General features: G+C 48.4%; 1 protein-coding gene across 2 annotated transcripts; it reads left to right on the top strand.

Annotated features, from left to right (window-relative positions):
- Nucleotides 1–214: 214 nt before the first annotated feature.
- CD83 (CD83 molecule) lies at nucleotides 215–18,696 on the top strand. Of its 2 annotated transcripts, none has more exons than XM_027603202.1 (5): nucleotides 215–375; nucleotides 481–596; nucleotides 13,631–13,841; nucleotides 16,180–16,286; nucleotides 17,526–18,696. In XM_027603202.1, exons 1-5 carry the CDS (start codon nucleotides 339–341, stop codon nucleotides 17,652–17,654), a joined length of 600 nt encoding a protein of 199 aa, XP_027459003.1. In that variant the 5' UTR covers nucleotides 215–338; the 3' UTR covers nucleotides 17,655–18,696. The 2 variants fall into 2 exon arrangements, with proteins under 2 accessions (XP_027459003.1, XP_027459004.1); XM_027603203.1 differs by having other exon boundaries at nucleotides 17,529–18,696.
- Nucleotides 18,697–19,493: the final 797 nt, after the last annotated feature.

The following is a 19,493-nucleotide window of genomic DNA, read 5'->3' on the forward strand; positions in this document are numbered from 1 at the left end:
CGGGGAGGGTCAGCGGGGCGCCGTGACGCGCGCCGCGCCGTTTGCAAAAGCCCAAGCGCGCCGCGTCACGCCCGGGTGGCGATCGCCGCGGCCCCGCAGCCGCCGCAGCCGCGCGGACTCGGGGCGCGCGGGGGCGGGGCCGCGCGCGGGGGCGGGCGACGGGGGCGGGGCCGGGGCGGGGGCGCCCCGCGGGTGGCAGGCGCGGGGGAGGGCTCGTCGCCCCAAGCTGCGGCCGCCCGCCGGGGATTTCCCCTGGGCGGCGCCCGGGGAAGTCCCTGTGCGCGCGGCTATAAGAGAGCGGCGCCGCCGAGCGCGCCCCAGGCCGGCGGACCCCAGCCATGTCGCGCGGCTTCCGGCTCCTGCTCCTGAGCTGCGGTAGGGCCCCAGACGCCGAACCCCCCCCCCCCCCCCCCCCCCCGCTCCCGGCGATACCCGCCCTCCGCTCGCTGGCTCACGCCGCTCTCTCTGTCCCTTTTGCAGTCTGCAGCCTGGCGCCCGCGACGCGGGAGATGAAGGTGGCTTGTTCCGAGGCTGTGGACTTGCCGTGCACCGTCCACGTGGACCCTCAGGGCCCCTACAAAGTCTTCTGGGCCAAGGTATGCGCGGCGATGCCCGCGGGCTCAGGCTCGGCCGGCTCCGCTGGGGGCAGCGGGGGACCACCTCCCTTGGGCAGGCGACTCTGTGTAGCCCCGGGCGGTCTCCAAGTCGCCGGTCTTCCCGCACGCCTTCCTTTCCCTGCCACCTCGTCCCCCCCTCCCCCATCCAGGTACCAGGCGATTCGATTCGATTAGATTTTGTTCCCCAAGGACCTAATCCTTTTCCTACCCCTAAAGGTGGCCTGAGATGAACGATCCAAATAAGCCGCTTTGGAAGCGCAGAGACCCTCTTATTTGGTTGAATTCTGGAGGCCACCTGTGGTTGTGACCAGCAGGCCACGAAGAAAGCAGCTAGGGCAGATTTGGGTATCGGAGAGGAGGCCTGTCCCCGGAGTTCTGATTTCTGGTGTCTGGGGACTGTGATGCCCAGAATTTGGGGACAGGGAGGGAAGGAATGGGCGCTTTGAGAGCAAGGACTCAGAGATCGTTCGAGATGGTTTCGGCTTGTTTCCCAGGTGGGAGTTGTCTGTCAGCCATCCCCTTGGTGGGTTCCCCTGGCCCCACGCTGGTCGCTGCTGCTTGGCGCTCCGGCAGGCCATCCTGAGAGGCCCAGCATGGGGGGCGTCTGGGGGGGGGGGCGGCGTCCCTGTAAGAGAAGTGAGTTGCTCTGGGGCGTTTTTTTAAGGATGCCTCTCAACTGGAACCTTTTCAGATGCTAAGACCGCCGTTCTGGCGGCTTTGCCAAGCCAAGCGGTCTCTGGTCTTTTGCTCACCTCCTTTCATGAGGTTACCCACACAGCACCTCTAGTTTCAGCCAAGTGCATGTGATATCCTAGCCTTGCTCTGCAGCATCTGACCTTAGCGGAAATCTCAGAGCGCAGGCTTTTCTTCTGCCTTCCAAAAAAGATGCTTTTAAGAACCTGCGGCGGCATTCAGCAAGACAGCATGGGACAGTTGTGTGTGTGTGTGTGTGTGTGTGTGTGTGTGTGTGTGAGTGACCAGACTGTCAGTTTGCCTGGACCGTGCTGCACCATTGCTTTTGTGTATTTTGCGCAGCACCCAGTGTCTGCTCTGCTAATTGTGAAAGTGCCCAGTGAATTCAGGCTGGCACTTGGTGAGTTCCGTGCACTGGCTACATTGTTGCGGCCTTGGAGCACTGTCCTGTGTAGCAAAGTAGGTTTGTGATTATTCCCACTTCATTTCTGCTTTATTCACTGTGGGATCAGAGAATGTCGCAATTCCAAAATGGTTCTTGTAGTAAAAACAATAGCACCCAAACAAAAATATTGTAAAAACATGATCGTTTGAGTGCTCACTCTATGCCAGCCTCTGAGGTAAATATTTACCTACGTTATCTGTTTCGGTCCTTCCAATGGACTTAAGAGATCGGTCCTGCTACTGCTGTTCCCATTTTACAGATGAGGAAACAGTCTCAGGGAGGGAAGGAATGCCCGCTCACTGTTACACAGCTGGCTGAATGATGAGGGAGGGATTTGAACTAAGTAGTCTCATTCCACAGCCTGAGTGCTCAGAGGCCTATCTTGATGTCTCTGTTTTCTACCTCAGTTACTTAAGGTAAAGAAAATAAAAGTGTCCTTGGTCTGGCCAGGCAGGGACTTAGTTATCTTAAAGAAGCGGGGGGGGGGGGCATGAAACCATGATCCCTTTCCAAGACAAATTTAAAAAAGAAAATAATATTAATATTCCCAGGGGAGTAATTAAAAGGTACTCATGAAACAAGTAGATGGGGTTTCAGACTGTAAAGTTCCAACAGTGGTCAAGGTAAATCCTCTTGCACAAAGTCATTTGGAATGAGTAAACCATAGCAATTAACCTTTGGCTTCTCCTTGGATGTCAGCTGATGATGTAACTCTATAATATATGTGCTTGTTTACTGAACACGGTTCTTGCGTGATTTACCCTGAAGGTCTCCCAAAACCCTGTTAAAAAAAAAAGACAGCAGTCTCGGCATTTTCTTTTTTTCTGTTGGTTCATGGAATAGGGTCACTGCAAAATCATGCCGTTGTTACTTTTTTAAAAGAGGGAAACGGTGAATCAGGTCCCGGTGGAGAGGCGAGCTTTGTGATGCCGATAAACGATTCGGATCCCTTGAAAACGAAATGCATTGTTCCTTCAAGTGCTTTTTAACAGGTCTCTGCATGTTCTGTAGATATTTATTCTTTCCCAGCCCAGTAATTATACTTTTGTGCTGATTGTGTTTGTACAACAAAAGTGGATAGAGTATTCTGGAAATCAGGTCAGTGGTGAAATACTGAAATACTTGGTTTTACAGAAGATTGAGCAGCTTGTCGTTTTTTTCCCCCACACCACTTTCTTGTAAAATGTTTCCGGAGACTAAAGAGGTGGCTATGAAAGAGGACTTTAAACCTGATGGCCACAGCTGGCCTCACTCATGTCACCTCCCTCCTCATCGCTAGTATGGTTTTTCAGACTCTTTGCACAGCTGTGGGCCCTGAGCTGGACAAGGGAAGCAGAGTCGCTTGGAGTGGGTTTGTTGTTGTTGTTGTTTTTTGTTTTGTTTTTACCATCCACCAGATTGATTCACATTCTCATAGGTCTTCTGCATATCACAATTATGGTTATAATGACACAATTTAAATTTCTGTGTACCACTCAGTTCACCCCCACCACAGGGCATCCTGCCACTGTCCAACTGACAGTGATTACTAGTGATTACCAAAGGACCCATATAAACCATGTGTTTCTTATCATGTGCCTTTTACGGGAAGACCCAAAGCAGAGGGCATCCAATTAGTGTTTGTGATTATTAGGGCAAGTGGGGAAGAAGCAGTGTCCATATTATCTTCTGTTTCAAAGGCACAGTTAGAGGGGGCTGGGGGAGGCTTAATACAGATGTGCACAGGGGGTCATAGGGGGAGCCAAGGGTGGGCAGAGATAGCCCAATTCCTGTTAACCCAACTCTTATTTCCCATGGACCAGTGGCCTTCTCACTGGGATCCATCAGTGGGGCCTCCTCTCATCCTTTCCTGCCTGTACCTATTAAGGCAGGGTGGGTGGTTGAGAAGAAATAGAAATGTGCCTTCACATATCCATTAGAATAGTAGCTAAATTTAGCCTTTAAAGTTGTGAATTGACTGTGGTTGTTTAGGGAGGTATTTTGAAAAAATATGCAAGCCGACTTTGGTCCAGCACTCTCTCCCATTGGCTGCAAGCGTCTTGCATCAGAGGGCATAGCAGCATCCCGTGTCTCCCAGGAGTAAGCACATCCATTAAAGGGGTACTCCTGGGCGCCTGGGTGGCTCAGTTGTTTGGCGTCTGCCTTTGGCTCAGGTCATGATCCCAGGGTCCTGGGATCGAGCCCCGTATCAGGCTCTCTGCTCCGCGGGAAGCCTGCTTCTCCCTCTCCCACTCCCCCTGCTTGTGTTCCCTCTCTCGCGCTGTCTCTCTCTATCAAATAAATAAAGAAAATCTTAAAAAAAGGGGGGGCTACTCCTGAGCTTTCTGCTGAGTGTAAGTGGGGTCACAGTCTCTTTAATGAAGCTGCACTAGTTTGGAGGGAGAGGATGATCCTGGATGGAGTGTTTGAGCACGGTCGTGTTTGCTACTAATAATAACAAGTGGTTATTTATCAGAGAGATGTACTACCATCTTGTAGCATGCTAGGAGCCCCAATCGCCTATGTTGATGCATAACGAAAGAGGATATACAGTGTCAACCTAGGATGATATTGCGGGGGTGAGGACACGTCACAAGACAAATGCCCTTTTCAGATTTTTTCCAACGGAAGGGAGAAAGGGGAAGTAAGACTGATTTCAGAGGTCAGTCTTGATTTTGGAATAGTGTGAAGAGCCCCCAGCTGTGGCAGATAATGGGCTACCCCCTGGCCCAAAAGGGCTGGCAGAGAGCCGGTTAATGGCTTGCAGGAAGCGACTTGCAAAGTTCAAGGATAGTCACCACGCAGATCTTGCTTCTTCTTGATTTGTTACGAAGCTGTCTTCCGTGTATATTGCGAATCTCCTCTTCAGTGTAGTTCTGTTTTCTGTCTCGACTATCGTTGTGTGATGATGCACCACAAAGCAAGAAGCCCTGCGAAAGCAGAATCCCTTAGTAGGCACTGGAGTTGATGAACAGTCTGGGCAGATGTGATCTGTTCGGCCACAAATGCTGATGGACCTGTGAAGGAGCCAGTGTGTGCCACTCACTAGACTTCCTTGATTCTAGAATTTTATCTGCTGTAAGATAGATTTAAGAACATATATTTAGGAGAGAAAGGAAACATTTCCTATATTAAACAGAGAAGCCCTGAAACATTGAAATGTGAAAACAATGTGTGTGTGTGTTAGCATCAAAGGAAAGTCCTATACTACTTGACCTGGTGGAATCACTTTTATGGGCTTTACATTAGGTCAAACCACGAAGGACATAAAGTTGGTTTTCAGAGGTCTCTTGTATTTACAATTTTTCGTTAGTCAGTATTTCTGAAGTCCCAAATGTGTTCCAAGTCCTGGGCCTCATGCTGGCCATCTTAAAATCAGCAGGGAATTTTGCCGGAGGACCATCTTGAGCAAAGACGTGGAAAAGGAATCCACAAGCATTTTGGGGAACCACTGGGGTGACCAGTGATCTGTGAGGGAGAATTATACAGGAGAGGGCGGGGATATGTTACTGAGAAGGCTGGGACTAGGTGGTGAGGAACCTTGAACGCCCACCTATAATGGCTTGAACTCCTTTTGGCAGCAAGGAGTCATTGAAAGTTTTTAAGCAAAGAGGATGACCTAATGACACGTATTTGTAAAGAAGAGCATATTTCTTGTGGTGAAAGACCCACTCTGATTCATCCTGGAAGATGAGTCCCAGAGGGAGGCCTTGTTCTTTCACTACAGCAAAATCTAATCAGGTCAACTCAGCCAAGACCTCAGCACATTTCTGAGATTCACCTTCCCTTCTTTCTTGGCCACCCGTCGTGTCCCGTGGTTCTACAAACGAGTGGGCAACACAGCACGTGGCTGCCTCAGAGGGGCTCTAGGAGTCTTAGCCAGCTGAGAACGGGCCAGCACTGAGATTTTGGGGACAGTGACAAGTCAGAACAAAGTTGCTACAGTCTTGCAGGGTGCAAGAGTGTAGGGAGGAAGAAGGCAGCTGGGGGTTAAACAGAAAGAAATCAAACACTTGTTTTCCATGAATAAAAGGGGAAACCTAGGTCATGTGAGAAACAACATTATCTTAGTTCTGTATTTGGTCGTATCACTACACACAGAAGAGGAAGTTAGGAGAAGGTCTTAGTGATGTAAGGGAAGGTCTAGGGTAGAGCAAGGCTAAAAAGAGATTCATTACCTAAAAAAGGGTTTCTTCATCTGAAATTGTTTGCATAAGCTTTTCCTGGCGACTCCAGCGATGATCCCACATTTTCTACCAAAAGCCCTAGCTCAGAGCTAGACCCATGTACTTCCTAAGATTTAAAGAACACCCATAAACTGACTTTGGATTTTTGGTTTTGCGCTGAGGTGTAGCTGGTTCAAATTCCTGTGTGGATCATGTAATATTGGTTCAGACTAGGGAGCCCAAGGCTTATTTCTATCACACGGTGTTTTGTGGAACACCAGCTCTTGGTCTACTGCGTGTTATTGTCCCAAATCTCTAAGAGATGATAGATTCCAGAAGAGGGGGTAGTTAGTTAGGATTATAGGTCCAGGTGAGGAGAACCCAGGAGAAAAGCAGGATGCCAGGTGCCATAAGCAATTCATAATCACCTTGGACCAGACACTCTGGGTCAGTTCTGGAGCACGGAAGTTCTAAATCAGATTAGGCCTGGATGTCTCATTCCCTGAGGAGAGGCGAGCATTGTGACCCCAGGGGACAAGTAAGACTGGTCTGCAGGCTGTACCATGTGGAGAGAGCTCCCTCCATGACACATTAATTCATGGGGCGGTTCGAGGTATCCCTATCAGTGAAGGACCCTTTCAGTTGCGAAGCATTGTAATCCAGTCAAAACTCGCTTAAAGTAAAGGGAATATATTGGTTTATATAGTTGAAAGGGAACAAACTTTAAAATTATAATTCACACTTCAGTTATACCTCGTGTTGTGGGTAGAACTGTGTCCCACAGAAATATTATCCCTGGTATCTGCACATGTGACCTTATATGGAAATGGGGTCTTTGCAGAAGTCATCAATTTAAAGTGAGATCATACTGAGTTAGGGTTGGTCCTAATCCAATGGCTGGTGTCCTTATAAGAAAACAGAGATACAGACAGGGACACACAGAGGGAGCGCCACATGAAGGTGGAGGCAGAGGCTGGAGGGATGTGTCTACAAGCCAAAGAATGACGAGGATGGCTGGCAAACACCAGAAGCTTCTGGAATGAGGCATGAAACAGATTTTTCCCTAGAGCCTTCAGAGAGAGAGCATGGCCCTGTCAGCCCGTTATGGGCTTTTGGCCTCCAGAACTGTGAGAAATATATTTCTTTATTATTATTATTTTTAAGATTTTATTTATTTATTTGACAGAGAGAGACACAGCGAGAGAGGGAACACAAGCAGGGGGAGTGGCAGAGGGAGAAGCAGGCTTCCCACGAAGCAGGGAGCCGGATGCGGGACTCGATCCCAGGACCCTGGGATTATGACCTGAGCTGAAGACAGACTCTTAACGACTGAGCCACCCAGGCGCCCCTTTATTATTTTTTATTTTATTTTTAAAATTGTAATTCCAGTAGAGCTATCATGCAGTGTTATATTAGTTTCCGGTGTACAACATAACGATTCAGCAGTTCTGGGCATTACTCAGAGCTCATCGTGGTTAGTGTGCTCTTCATTCCCGTCCCCCCCCCACCCCCCCACCTTTCCTCTGGTAACCATCAGTTTGTTCTCTGGAGTTAAGAGTCTGTTTTTTGTTTGTCTCTTTTTTTCTTTGTTCATTTGTTTCTTAAAAGACAAATATGGTATTTGTCTTTCTCTGACTTATTTCACTTAGCATAATACCCTCTAGATCTATCTGTCTTGTTGCAAATGGCAAAATCTCATTCTTTTTTTATGGCTGATAATATTCTATTGTGTGTGTATATGTATGTGTATATGTACACACACACCACATTTGCTTTATTCGTTCATCTATCGATGGACATTTGGGCTGCTTCCATAGTTTGGCTATTGTAAATAATGCTGCAGTAAACATAAGTATGCATATATCTCTTCAATTTAGCCCTTTCGTCTTCTTTGGGTAAATACCCAGTGGTGGAATTACTGGATCATAGGGTAGTTCTGTTTTTAATTTCTCGAGGCACCGCCATACTGTTTTCCACAGCGGCTGCACCAGTTGGCGTTCCCACCAACCGTGCACGAGGGTTCTGAGAAAATACATTTGTGTTATTTTCAGTCGCTCAGTTTGTGGCGCTTTGCTATGGCAGCTTAGGAAACAAATGGAGCTGGGTTTAGAGGTTCATGAATATCCCCAGGGTTTGGTGACTTTCTGTCCCTCAGCTCTTCCTTTCTTCATATTGGTTTTACCGTCAGCCTCCATCTGCATGGCAGAGAGACTGTGGCTGATAACTGCAGTCTTCGGGGCCTCTCAGGATCACGTGCAAAGGAAAAGATTGTGCCTCTCTTCTAATATGTCGACAAATGTCTGCTTATATTTAAGTGGCTTTGATTGGGGCATGTGGCCACCAGAGCGGTCTCTCTGGTCACAGATGTCAGGCCTGAGTTACGCGTGTGCCTCCTCCAGAACCAGGCTGTAGTGACCCCTGAAGGACGCGAATCAGCACTTACAAGACTGCCCCTTCCAGGTCCGGCGGGACCCAGGAGAAACGAATGGAAGGAGGACGTGTGGCGTGAACAACGAGTGGTTCCAAGGGGTTTTGCCACATTTATTATCATGATGCTTTAGAAAATCCAGAATGTTGTGGATATTTTGGACACATTGTGGGTTGAAAATAATTTCTTTTTAGAGCAGAGGTTGGGACTTCTAGCACAACTTTGCCAGGGAGGAAACGGGAGGTTATCAGGTACAACAACAACCGCTATGACCAACATTCCCCGCACTTTCATGTATTTTCTCTTTTGTTACTTAAAATATCTCCCAGTAGCAAGTAAGAGAGTCACAGGTGGGGAAATGAGACTCAGGGATGAGGTGCTTTACCTAAGACGACCCAGCTCACTGACCGTGAATCTGGACTTTGGGCCTTTGATGCCAAAGCCAGTGCCCTTGTAACTCCCACATTTTCTCTAAAATTTACTCGTTCCCTCAGCAGAATGCCTTTTGAATAATTCCAGTGTGCCGGGAACTATTTAGAATGGGATGGGAAATAGGTGGGCTGGGAAAATGAGAGAGAGAGAAGAGTAACACGTTTAGGGCTCTCTGCGCGATGGACAGACGCTATGGCCTGTGATACACGCCCATCGTCACGGGGTCTTCACACCACTCTCGTGAGATCCAGTCTCCCCCACCCCCACCCCCGTGTCCGCAGAGCAGACGGGAGCCGCTGGGTCAGTTGGCCAGAGTAGCACTAGCCGCGGTAGGGCTGGGCCTTGCTTCCAGGTCTGTTTGACTCCAAAGCCTGTGCTCCTAATTACGTTGCCTCTGCCATACTCATAACTCTCTTAGCAGCCATAAATTCAGCTCTGTCTGTTAGACCCAGTAAATTTCAAAGTGGAAAATCATTTTTCCAATAAAACTACACTTAGAAAAAAACGATGTTAATGCGCATACATTCCACCCTCATTATGACATCAACCTCCGAGCCAAACTATTTTGCACGTTATAAAGAGCTGTTTTTATGATGAATGGGGATTATATTGGCACTTTAATTGAGTTAGAAACCAAGGTACATGAAAGTTAGTGCATGAGAAATGCAATAAAGAAAAAGCTGTTCAATGTGATTGGAATATATCAAATTACTTTCATACCACCTTTAAATACATAAAGTCCATACCTTTAAATACGTTTAATCAAATTGTTGGATTAAATATTTAAATGCATATTGCACACACATTTTGCTCCTCAAAAAAATCTCTTCCTTTTCTTTTAGTTTTCTATCACATTCTTAACAGATCTCCTGTATGATAAATTTGAATTCCAGGTTTGTGATCACAATTCTTTCTTTGCAACAGGCATGGAACTATTGCTCTTTTATATTCAAATATGGTAATCTAGAAGGTGAGCATGTATTTGGATAAAATTATTTAAACTGAAAAAAAAAACTTCCAACAATGCAGGGTTTTTGACTGAAATATCGGTTCAATTTAAAACATATTAAATCTTTATTTGATTTCTTTTATTCTAGTTCAGATTTGTCCATCATTAAAATAAACACTTAATTCACATGCCCTTAAAATTAATACTTGTATTTGCTTGCTTTAGCATTCAGCAAATTAAAGAGTTTATTTAATTTGGGGCTTGTGGTTCCTTAAGGTCAAATCTCCATTTTAGAGGAAGAACATGTTACTTAAATTATTTAGTCACATCGAGGGCCTTGAGACAAATCAAATGTCCCTCGGCTTTCTGAAAATGAGATGTCCTGTATTTTACCCTTCTCTAATCCAATCAAAAATATAGAATTGTCAGCGTAAGAGTTAGTGCATGGAGCGTGGATTTTTAAAACATAATTGGGATGAGTGTTTTGAGGAATTAATTTGCCCAAATCGTGTTGTGGTTTAGCGCACTACAATATTAGCTTTGTAAAGTACGCATTAAATAGTTCCCATCAATTATGCTTGGCTGTGAATGAATCCGAGGGTTCCTTTTGTTATAAATTACTATTTCCTAAAATGCTTTTGCAGAGAGGCAATGAAACACTTTCAGATTTGGAATGTTTAAAGAGCTGTTCTTTGCCAGTGGTTGATTTTGAGCCAGCTCAACTGTTTATAAGAACTCATAAAACAAAGCAAAGTTGAGGATGGCCCATTTGCTGGTTGCTTCTTTTCCCTCTTTCTGAAATTCTCCTTTGGTTCTTGATGGTGCTGCTTTTCACCACAGAGGACTCAGCTGATAGCTGCTTGGCCACAGAACTGAAGTTAATGATTTGGACTTTTGCATAAAAAGTCTCTTGGTGCTGCTGGTACCTGCTTGCATTTTGAGCATGCAACGTTAACAGAAAATCGACAACGATTTTTGCAGCTGTAGGCAAATCCCAGACTCCCCAGATGGAGTCACATGAGAAGATCTGTCTTGAAATGGCATAAAGAAGGAGGAATAGGCATCGTGTGTACATACCTACAGCTTGAAGCTAGAGGGAGTGTTCTGAAATATTTCCAAGTGCATTGTGTGAATTCACAGAAGGTTTTGCTGTGGTTGGTCATCAGGCAAAGACCGCTGCTCGTGACTTGGGCAAGGGTTCCCAAGTTCAGCCCATAGTTTGCTCAGTTTTCTGGGCCTTTCAGGAAGACCCAGGAAGAGGCCATTGGAAGCTGGCCCCATGAGAACTGAGATATTTTGCCTTGATCCCACGGATGGCTGTGATGGGTCAGTAAATCAAAATTCTGCAGGTTGCTTTGGGGTTGTTTTGCCTTTTGAAACCAAATAGAGGCCTGTTGGAGGTTTTGCCACAGGCCTGTGGAAATCTGACCATCGAATAAATGCTTTCGCTGTTTGATACTGCTGATTTTTAAAGTAAATTATTTTCTGCAGATAGGCGGAAGGCATCCGCCAGCCCATTCTGATCACCTGCACACACTCGCTCCAGCCGGTTTGTCAGCCGGCAGGAGAATAGGGCCACCTTTCTGTAAATAAGCGCAATAGTTTCTGTTTCCACCCTCTCCAGAGGGCTCTGCGGTTTTGATCTTGACTTTCAGATGGATCTTTCTGAGTTGAGGGGAGGGGTCACTGGATGGGACCAGAGGCCCCCAGGGAGAAAACCGGAGATGGATAATCTCAAAATGATTGTTGCAACCAAGTTTCTGTCCTTTCAGATGCAGGATTTCTAGCAAGACAGGGTCTGGTGAAATTTATTAGAAATAAATCTGAGTTGACGCATTTGGAGGGTAATTCAGAGAAGAAAGGCAGGATGAGACAGGGAGGCAGCAAACACCGGGCTGCAGTTCCTTCAAACTGACCTCATGGAGGTGTGAGGGCGGCTCTTGGGACAGACGGACCCTGGAGGGTCCTGGGCACCTGCCCCTCAAAAGCTCTGGTAGGAGGGAGCCCCTCAGCCAGGCGCGGAGAAGGGGGCAGGGCGTGAGCACATGATGAGGCTGCAGTTCGTGGTTTAATTAGGCTTGAAAAGGGGAAAACTGGACTAAATTAGATGTATTACAGAATCAGTTGTATGGCTTGAGTTCCCCCTAAGTTTCCTTGGGTACTCCTTGTTTTTTTTTTTTTTTTTTTGCTTTGTTTTTGAACATCTGAAGGCCGCAGTCTGTAGATCCTTGATTATTTAGGAAGGAACCTTTCAACCCAAGAAGAGCCGTCAAGAAATGGGGTTTACTTTCATAGACTCTGCCTGAGAAAACCCCTTCGTCTCAGCCCCCGGTGCCGGCAGTGAATGGAGCAGGGTTTCTTGCGGGAGCCGTAAATCTGCCACCAGATGTCTCTGCAGCCCGCTCGGCAGAATGCTAACGAGCACCGGGACGGGGGAGGCCGGAGCCCTGGCTTTCTGGGGACCTCCAGGTGCATTCCCTCGCGTTGTAAATGAAGCAGAAGCCGCCGAGTGTGTGGTTTGTGTGTGGTGTGTGTGTAATGTGTGTGTGCCCCGCATGTGCGGTTTGTGTTTAGTGTGTGGTGTATGTGTGTAATGTGTAGTGTGTGTTGTGTGTGTGTAGTGTGTTCGTAGTGTGTGTGCAGCGTGTGTGCGTGCGTGTTCTTCCCTGAGCTGCCTGGGGCTCCCCGGCCCCCCCCCCGCCCCGATTCCTCAGTTCCTGACTTCCCCACGCCAACTCCCCTGGGCGAGTGCAAGAGGAGTGGCCGGCTGCCAGCCCCGATTAAACTCAGGGAAAGGGGGGTGAAGGCAGGGCGGTGACCGCTGCTGACCGCTCCGTCCTTCCCGGAGGTGGCTCGTTGGCGCTGTCCCGACGCTAGGGACAGGTAGGGAATGCCACTAAGGCCTGGGCTCCCTGCTGGTCCCCGGCCATGGGGCCAAGGGCGAGGGCTGCCCTCCCCCCCCCCCCAGCGCTGAGAAGAACAGTGACTTGCCTTCCCGTTTGTCACTCGGTTTTGGAAGCTTGAAAACATCTCACTGGAGGACTGGCGGGCAAGCTCGTTAGGCAAACTAAACATCTATCTGGGGGAATAAGGGGACGGTTGCCTAATCTTTGGAGTACTAGATGATGCAAAGACCCCACCAATTTGACCAAAAAGACCGTTGAGGGAGAGAGACCCAGCCAGATGAGCGGGGTTGGATTTGGCGTCTCCTGCCGTCAGGCTGCTCTGTGTGGGTACAAAGATTGAAGCCATCAGTGTCCTTCCCTGTGCGTCTTGGCATGAGCGGCCCATGATCTTGCACACATGGTGTGCACACAGTCTTCCTGCCCCGCTGGAGAGTCAGCCCTGTCCAGTCTGCGGCGTCACGCGCGGCCCCACGCATACCGTGGGTTTGGAAGGACGCGGTGCCCGTTTCTAGGAGGCACGGCTTGTGCAGCTCTGTGCTTTTCGCTGAGTCGTCAGGCCGCAGTCTCCAGTTTAGGAACAGTTCCAGATAAAGGGCCGAGATACTAAGGATCGTTCAGTGGGTGAGTTGGTATCTGAAGAAAACAAGAGAACGTTTAATAACGAACAATCGGCCACAAAATATGACTCAGTGTGATTCATGCACTTCATCTCATCACCCTCGTCCACACGTCGTTCTTGTCGGCAGCAACACTCTGTCCTTTGTGGAGGCTGGAAGCTGGGCTACAGAGAATCATAAAATGCAGGCCTGATCCTATTCCAGAAAATAGAGCCTGAGAGAATTTTCATATATTTTCTCCTCCCCCGAAGGTCACACATGCATAATATTTTGTTTTAAAAAAACTAGCTGAGGATGGATATTATGAAAACAGGAGGCAGAACCTGGATGGTGGCGGGTGGGGGGGCTGTTTGCAGGCTCTGTCAACGGCGTGATGCAGTGTGATTCTTTTTCAACAGCTGATGGAGGGTGGCAAGGAGTGGACTGAGGTGCCCCCGGAGGGTCTGCAGTACCACCGGCAGAAGGAAGACTCCTTGGAGGCCCCCAGTGAGGGGCTGTACTTGAAGATCCAAAACACTAGTCGCTGCCACACGGGGACATACAGGTGCACTGTGGAGGAGCAGGACGGGCAGAGAAACCAAAGCGGCACGGTGACCTTGAAAGTGACAGGTGAGGTGACCTGCTGCACCTGTTCCCCCCTTGCAAAATGCGTGTGCACTTGCAGTCGGCCCTAAAACCCTCTCAGCCGGAGTCTAACTGGGAGCTTTGGATCGCATCTGTGCCTGAAAGCTAAATTCTCCTACAAGAATGTCAGAACTTTTTCTGCTCCTTCCTCCCTCCCCCCTTCCCTCCCTTCTTCCCTCCCTCCCTTCCTTCCTTCTCTCCTCCCCCCTTCCTTCCTTTTTTTCTTCCTTCTTAATAAAGACAGATCTATCCTAGTCAGATAAATGCCAGATGTAGCCAAACCACTAATCAGGGTGTTGTTTATTCATACGAGAGTCCTTTGAAGCAAATAGGAAGTATTCAAGACTAATTTTTGGAGAAAGGGTGTAGTCCTGAATACATCAGGGTACTGTAGGGCCTTTCTAACCTGGGCCTTTCTAACCTGGCCTAAGGGGGGCTGCGTCATGTTGCCACCTTTTTACCATGAGAACAGCATCTCCTTCCCATTTACGGTGATGACTTTGCCCAATACCTCAGCTAGGGCCGAAGAAAAAGGACACAGTGAGAAAATAATGTTCCAGTGACAGAACACACATTTTTGCTCTATGCAGTAATACCAAGAATTGAGCTCCAGGATGAGGATTATCTCTTTGGATTTCTTTCCCATACTTTTTCTTTATGGAGCTTAAAATGTGCCTTGCATTTGACTTTTGCCCAGCGCTTATTAGTGGTGGGGGCTTGAAATGACAAACACGTTGTTGTCATAGAGTTTCCTGATTTTTGTCCCTTAACGACTTTTTCCTTTTATTGGGGATCTAAAAGGAATCTGACTTAAGAGAATATTCCTTTTTTCACAAGAACAGGATCACTGTGTTGGGCTCAGTGTTTGGATTTGGTTCACTGTTACACACACACACACACACACACACACACACACACACAGACACACACACCCCTTATGCCCTTCTCAATCTCAAGCCCCTTAGGCTGCTTTGTTGGTCTTCATCCACTTGCTACATCCGACACGGTGCGCTCTGTGCTGGTGTCCGCAGTGGCTGTCACACGGTAGGCTGTGTGTGAATTCACGCTCACACGAGTGAGGGAGGGAGAGCAGAGAGAGGAGGCGTGTTGTGTGGGGTACGGAGCCGAGAGAAATCGAGAACAGCTGCTTTCCTCTCCTCTCCCGACCACGTTGCCTGCAAGTTAGCTGGTTAGACTCCAGAGTCTCTGGGATCGGGTTCAGCTCGGAGCAATGCTGCTCACTAGTGTGTGACCTTGGGCAAATCACCGTCCTCTCATCTCTAAAATGGGAGCGACCGCATCTCCAACATGTGCTTATGGTGACGGTTGAGGGGGATATTGCACTAAAATGCTTTGCCCCTTGCCTGGGATACACTGAGTGCCAGATAAAGGTTAGGAACCATTAGGAAAATGGCTCTCCACCTTTCATTTCTCTAGTCACAGACCCTGGCGAGAATCCATCTCTGCCGATACTCAGGAGATGTTGAACCCAGCCTCAGGGGTTGCCAGCAATCTCCAGGCCCATCCTGGCCCCAGGGGAGGACCTCCCCAATCATCTGCACTCCACCTGCCCCTGCCTGGGCCTTCGAGCAGATTCAGCACATGTTGGATGTCATGTCTGAGTGAGGAGAAGCCACCCTTGCTCTGTCTGCTCCTTCTGCCTTTGCATCCCCAAATGCTGCAGCCACAGCCTTTGGCAGCCCCCTGGGGAGCCCCTTAGCCCACCTTTGCGGGGGGCCTTGGCGGAGGAGCTTTCAGGATTCTATAGAGACGTGCTGACTTCTTCACTCATAGCCCGGCAGCTCACCCGCCCTGTTCCTTCATCCCCCGGCCTCCTGCGGGTAGAGCACCTAGTATTCTCCACAGCACAGATTCACAAATGGTGCGTCATCCGGTGTGAAGGCATCAGAGAAGCCAGGAAAGGCCGGGCCTCTGAAATGGAGGCAGGTGGGCAACGGGGTCAGTCTGGCCTCGGACTACTGGCTCTGCCCCGGCCTCACTCCCTCCGCCTCTCTGCGCCCCGAGCCCTTCATCTGTAAGATGGGGGTACTCACACCTGCCTCCAATGATCGAGTGAGATCCATAGGCCAGGCCCGCTGCACACGGCCAGGCACAGGTGCGAGTGAGCTCCAGCCGCCATGGTCACCGCTCTTGCCGCTGTCCCTCGCGCTCGTCTTCCCGATGGCCCAGACGTGAGCTTAGGAGTGGGAGACAAGCAAGACGCGGAAAAAATCTGGCGCAAAGCATTCTTAGCTTTTTATCATGGTCGCAAAGTCCTGTTAAATGGCCTCACGTGTTCCTCTTTTTTTTTTTTTTTTTTAAGGTTGCCCTAAGGAACACAAAGAAGAGACTTTTCAGAAATACCGAGCTGAGATTGTACTGTTGTTGGCTCTGGTTGTCTTCTACTTAACACTCATTATTTTCACTTGTGTAAGTATCTTTTTAAAAACACCGATTATGATGAAAAGATCACCCGGGGCACCAACCCAAATATATTTTGTAGATAGCGTGAATCATTTAATGGTGGCGAGAGATGTTCTTCCCTGAACCTTGCACTTGCCGAGGCGCCCGCACTGTGAGCTCATTGTGGGAAGCGCCGGGCTTGTTTTCAATCTGCTTGCTCTGCGCAGAGCACTGCAAAGAGAAAACACAGTAAGGTGTGAGAGGGAGGTTTGAGAAGGCCCCGGGTGGAGACAGTGGTGGAGAGTGCAGCACCAACCTTCCACCATCCTGGGGCAAAGGCACCTCTCTTGCTGTAGGCTTGTGAGCCCGTGCAGCCACGGTGGTAGACCAGCCTCCTTCTCCTGACCTTGAACTGTTTCCTCCTGGCGGGTTCTCTCCTCTTATATTTTGGGAACTTCCACCTACTCCTTGAGAATTAACCCTGAGAAGTCAGGATAGTGGGGCATATACAGGGAGTGTCCTGGGGTGCTTAAGTGTCCTTGACATGCCCTTGAACTGTTGGTAGCAGGCTCTCCAGCTTCAAGACCCTGAACCTCTTTCTGCATGGCCATGTGCCTGGATTGACCAAAGTTGTAGGGGAGCAAGGCCAGCTCTGGGCCTGATGCACTAGGAAGCGGTCTGTCGCATATGTTCCAGTAGCGTCAGGAAGGACAGCCTACTAACAGGACAGAGCTCACCCAAGAGCTGTCCCAGGGCTAGTTCTTGTCACTTACTGGCCCCCTCTACTCACTTCCTTGCCTCTCTGGCCACGGACTCGTCTCTTGGGTGCTATTTTGGATATCAGCCAATCCAGTAACCGCCTACTGTACAGGCATTAAGCTAGGCACTGATAGGGGGCATAAAAAGGTTATAGGACGTAGCTCCTGCCCTCAAGGAGCTTATGATTTGGTCATTAGAGTTATCTGCACCCAAGATGGTTAGAATTACTAGAGAGAAATTTTAAGATTGAGTGACTTTAGTTTCTTGTTGGCAAATGCCTGTCTCTGTGGGCACTGATTTTCCTTGCAGGTAACTAACAGTAGAGGCTTGCAATGGCCCCAGCCTGTAGTCAGGGAATCTCGTGGTCAGTTTGGAGTTGGCAGTGAAATAGTAGGAGCCCCCTTGTAGACTGAGTGAGGATGCCAGAATGAGCTGGCCAGCCAGCTCTTAGGGAACGAGGCATTTTCCCGATTATTCATTTCTTGACTTACCTCTTTTACTTTTCAGAAGTTTGCACAACAACAGAGTATTTTTCCAGATTTTTCTAAGCCTGTCATGGAACGAGCTTTTCTCCCAGTCACTTTCCCACAGAAACATCTGGAGCCGGTGACTCTTCACAAGACAGAACTGGTATGAGCAGGATTTCTGCAGGTTGTTTTTCCAAAAGTCGAAGAAGGCTCAGTTGTATGCCTGGACGTCCCACAGGACAAGAGAAGAATGAGCCCCACACCGAAGAAGGCATCCTGCCTGTGAAGTCCTTCTGAAACCCCTGACAGTGGGTCTCAGCCCACTTTTTGTGAGCAGGACTTCAGGCACCATTACGTGACCACGTAGCATGGGGCCACCTGCAGGAAGTTCCTAGTACTGCTGCTTCACAACTACCTTTCTTAGCATTTTCCTCAGCTATCTGGTCAACCTCTTGGAAGTCTTTTCAGTCATATGCAAGCTATGGTGAGACGCAGTTGGAAGAGGGTCTTGGGAAATACGGACCCGGAGCTGGCCCTGTGATAGACTCTTGAGGACCGCTGTCCTCTGCACATCTGGGAAACATCTCTTTGAATTTGCTTGTGTTTTCTTGTACTAGCCCAGATGGTTTATGTCTGGGAGAAATCGACAGGCCAAACTGTGAGACAGCGGGGAATATTTAGCAAATAATTTCCCAGTGTGAAGGCTCTGCTTTTACTAAGGAGTATTGTGTGTACATAGAAATAACAAGTTGATGAACTGTTCCCCAATGGGGCTTTTTCATCTGTGAAAGACACCCATAAAGAAGCAATAAAGAAGAATGCCACGTTTATTTTTATATCCATAGATACCTGTCAAAGAAGGATTTGTTTTTTGTTCTCCTTTTGAAATCTACATCTATGGTTATGTGTCAGGGCTGATGGACAAGTGACCTCAGTATGGAGAGTGAGTGAGATGTCAGAGAGGTCAGAGAACAGGACCACGGGACAGCCAGCTAGGTGACGACCTGTTGGAGATGCTGGACCAATCATGCAATCTGGGTTCTAGCCCCGGTTGTCCCACTACCTGACTGTATGATCTTGAACAGGGTCCTCATGATTTCTACTTTCTCAGTTGTAAACCGAAAGGTTGTTGTCTGAGTTGATTGCAATAATGTATGTGAAAATGCTTTGGGAAAGCATAAAGCACTATAAAAATTTGAAGCTCCATTGGGTCATTATCCTTGTTATTACAGTGGTGTTCTAGGCATGAGAGAATGCCTTTCATTTTTCATGTTTTCCATCATTCCAAACAAAGAAGGCCACCAATAAGCGTTTTCCATAGTCTTCTGTGAGTTCTTTTGGGGAAGCGAGGAGGTCATGTCAGTGACACAGCAGCCGAAAGTGCTCTAAGGTATGGACACACAGGAACCACTGGGCCATGGGGAGAAAGGAGTCCACAAAATGTTAAATTGACATTTTGACAGTTGTTGGGTTTCTCTTGTCAAACCTGGCCCTTTCCCAGCTTGCTTTCCAAAGAGATTTTATCCCATTAGTAGTGCGTGCATTGCCCGTACTGATGTTAGGGAGTCAGAGGGAAGCCAAGGTAATGCAGTGTTCTTGCTTCTTTGTCATACCCTTCACGTCATGAAGTGACTGCATGTGAATAGGGAGTGTTTTTCTTTTTTAGATTTAAAACTACTCCTAAAACTTTGGGATCAGTGCTAGGATGTCTGTAAACTAGTTTGAGAACCAGAACCCAAGATGAAATTCTGGAGATGTAACATTGGCTGAGCCCTTCCAGAGCGAGGGCATTTATGGTCAGTGGACGTCTATGAAACAGCACCCCTTTGTGCCCAAGGATGCCCTGAATCCATCCTCGAGTTGCCTTGCCACCAGGATGTCCATGATCAGCGGGACCACATGCGTGACTGCTGGTGAGGGGTGAGGGATGGAAAGAAGGAGGGTCTTGACTTCAGAAGGATGTGGACAGTCAGGGTCTCTGCACCTGGGATTCCTAGGGTTTCACTCA

The sequence above is a fragment of the Zalophus californianus genome, chromosome 7 (assembly GCF_009762305.2).
Source record: "Zalophus californianus isolate mZalCal1 chromosome 7, mZalCal1.pri.v2, whole genome shotgun sequence".
In the NCBI taxonomy this organism is placed as follows: domain Eukaryota; kingdom Metazoa; phylum Chordata; class Mammalia; order Carnivora; family Otariidae; genus Zalophus; species Zalophus californianus.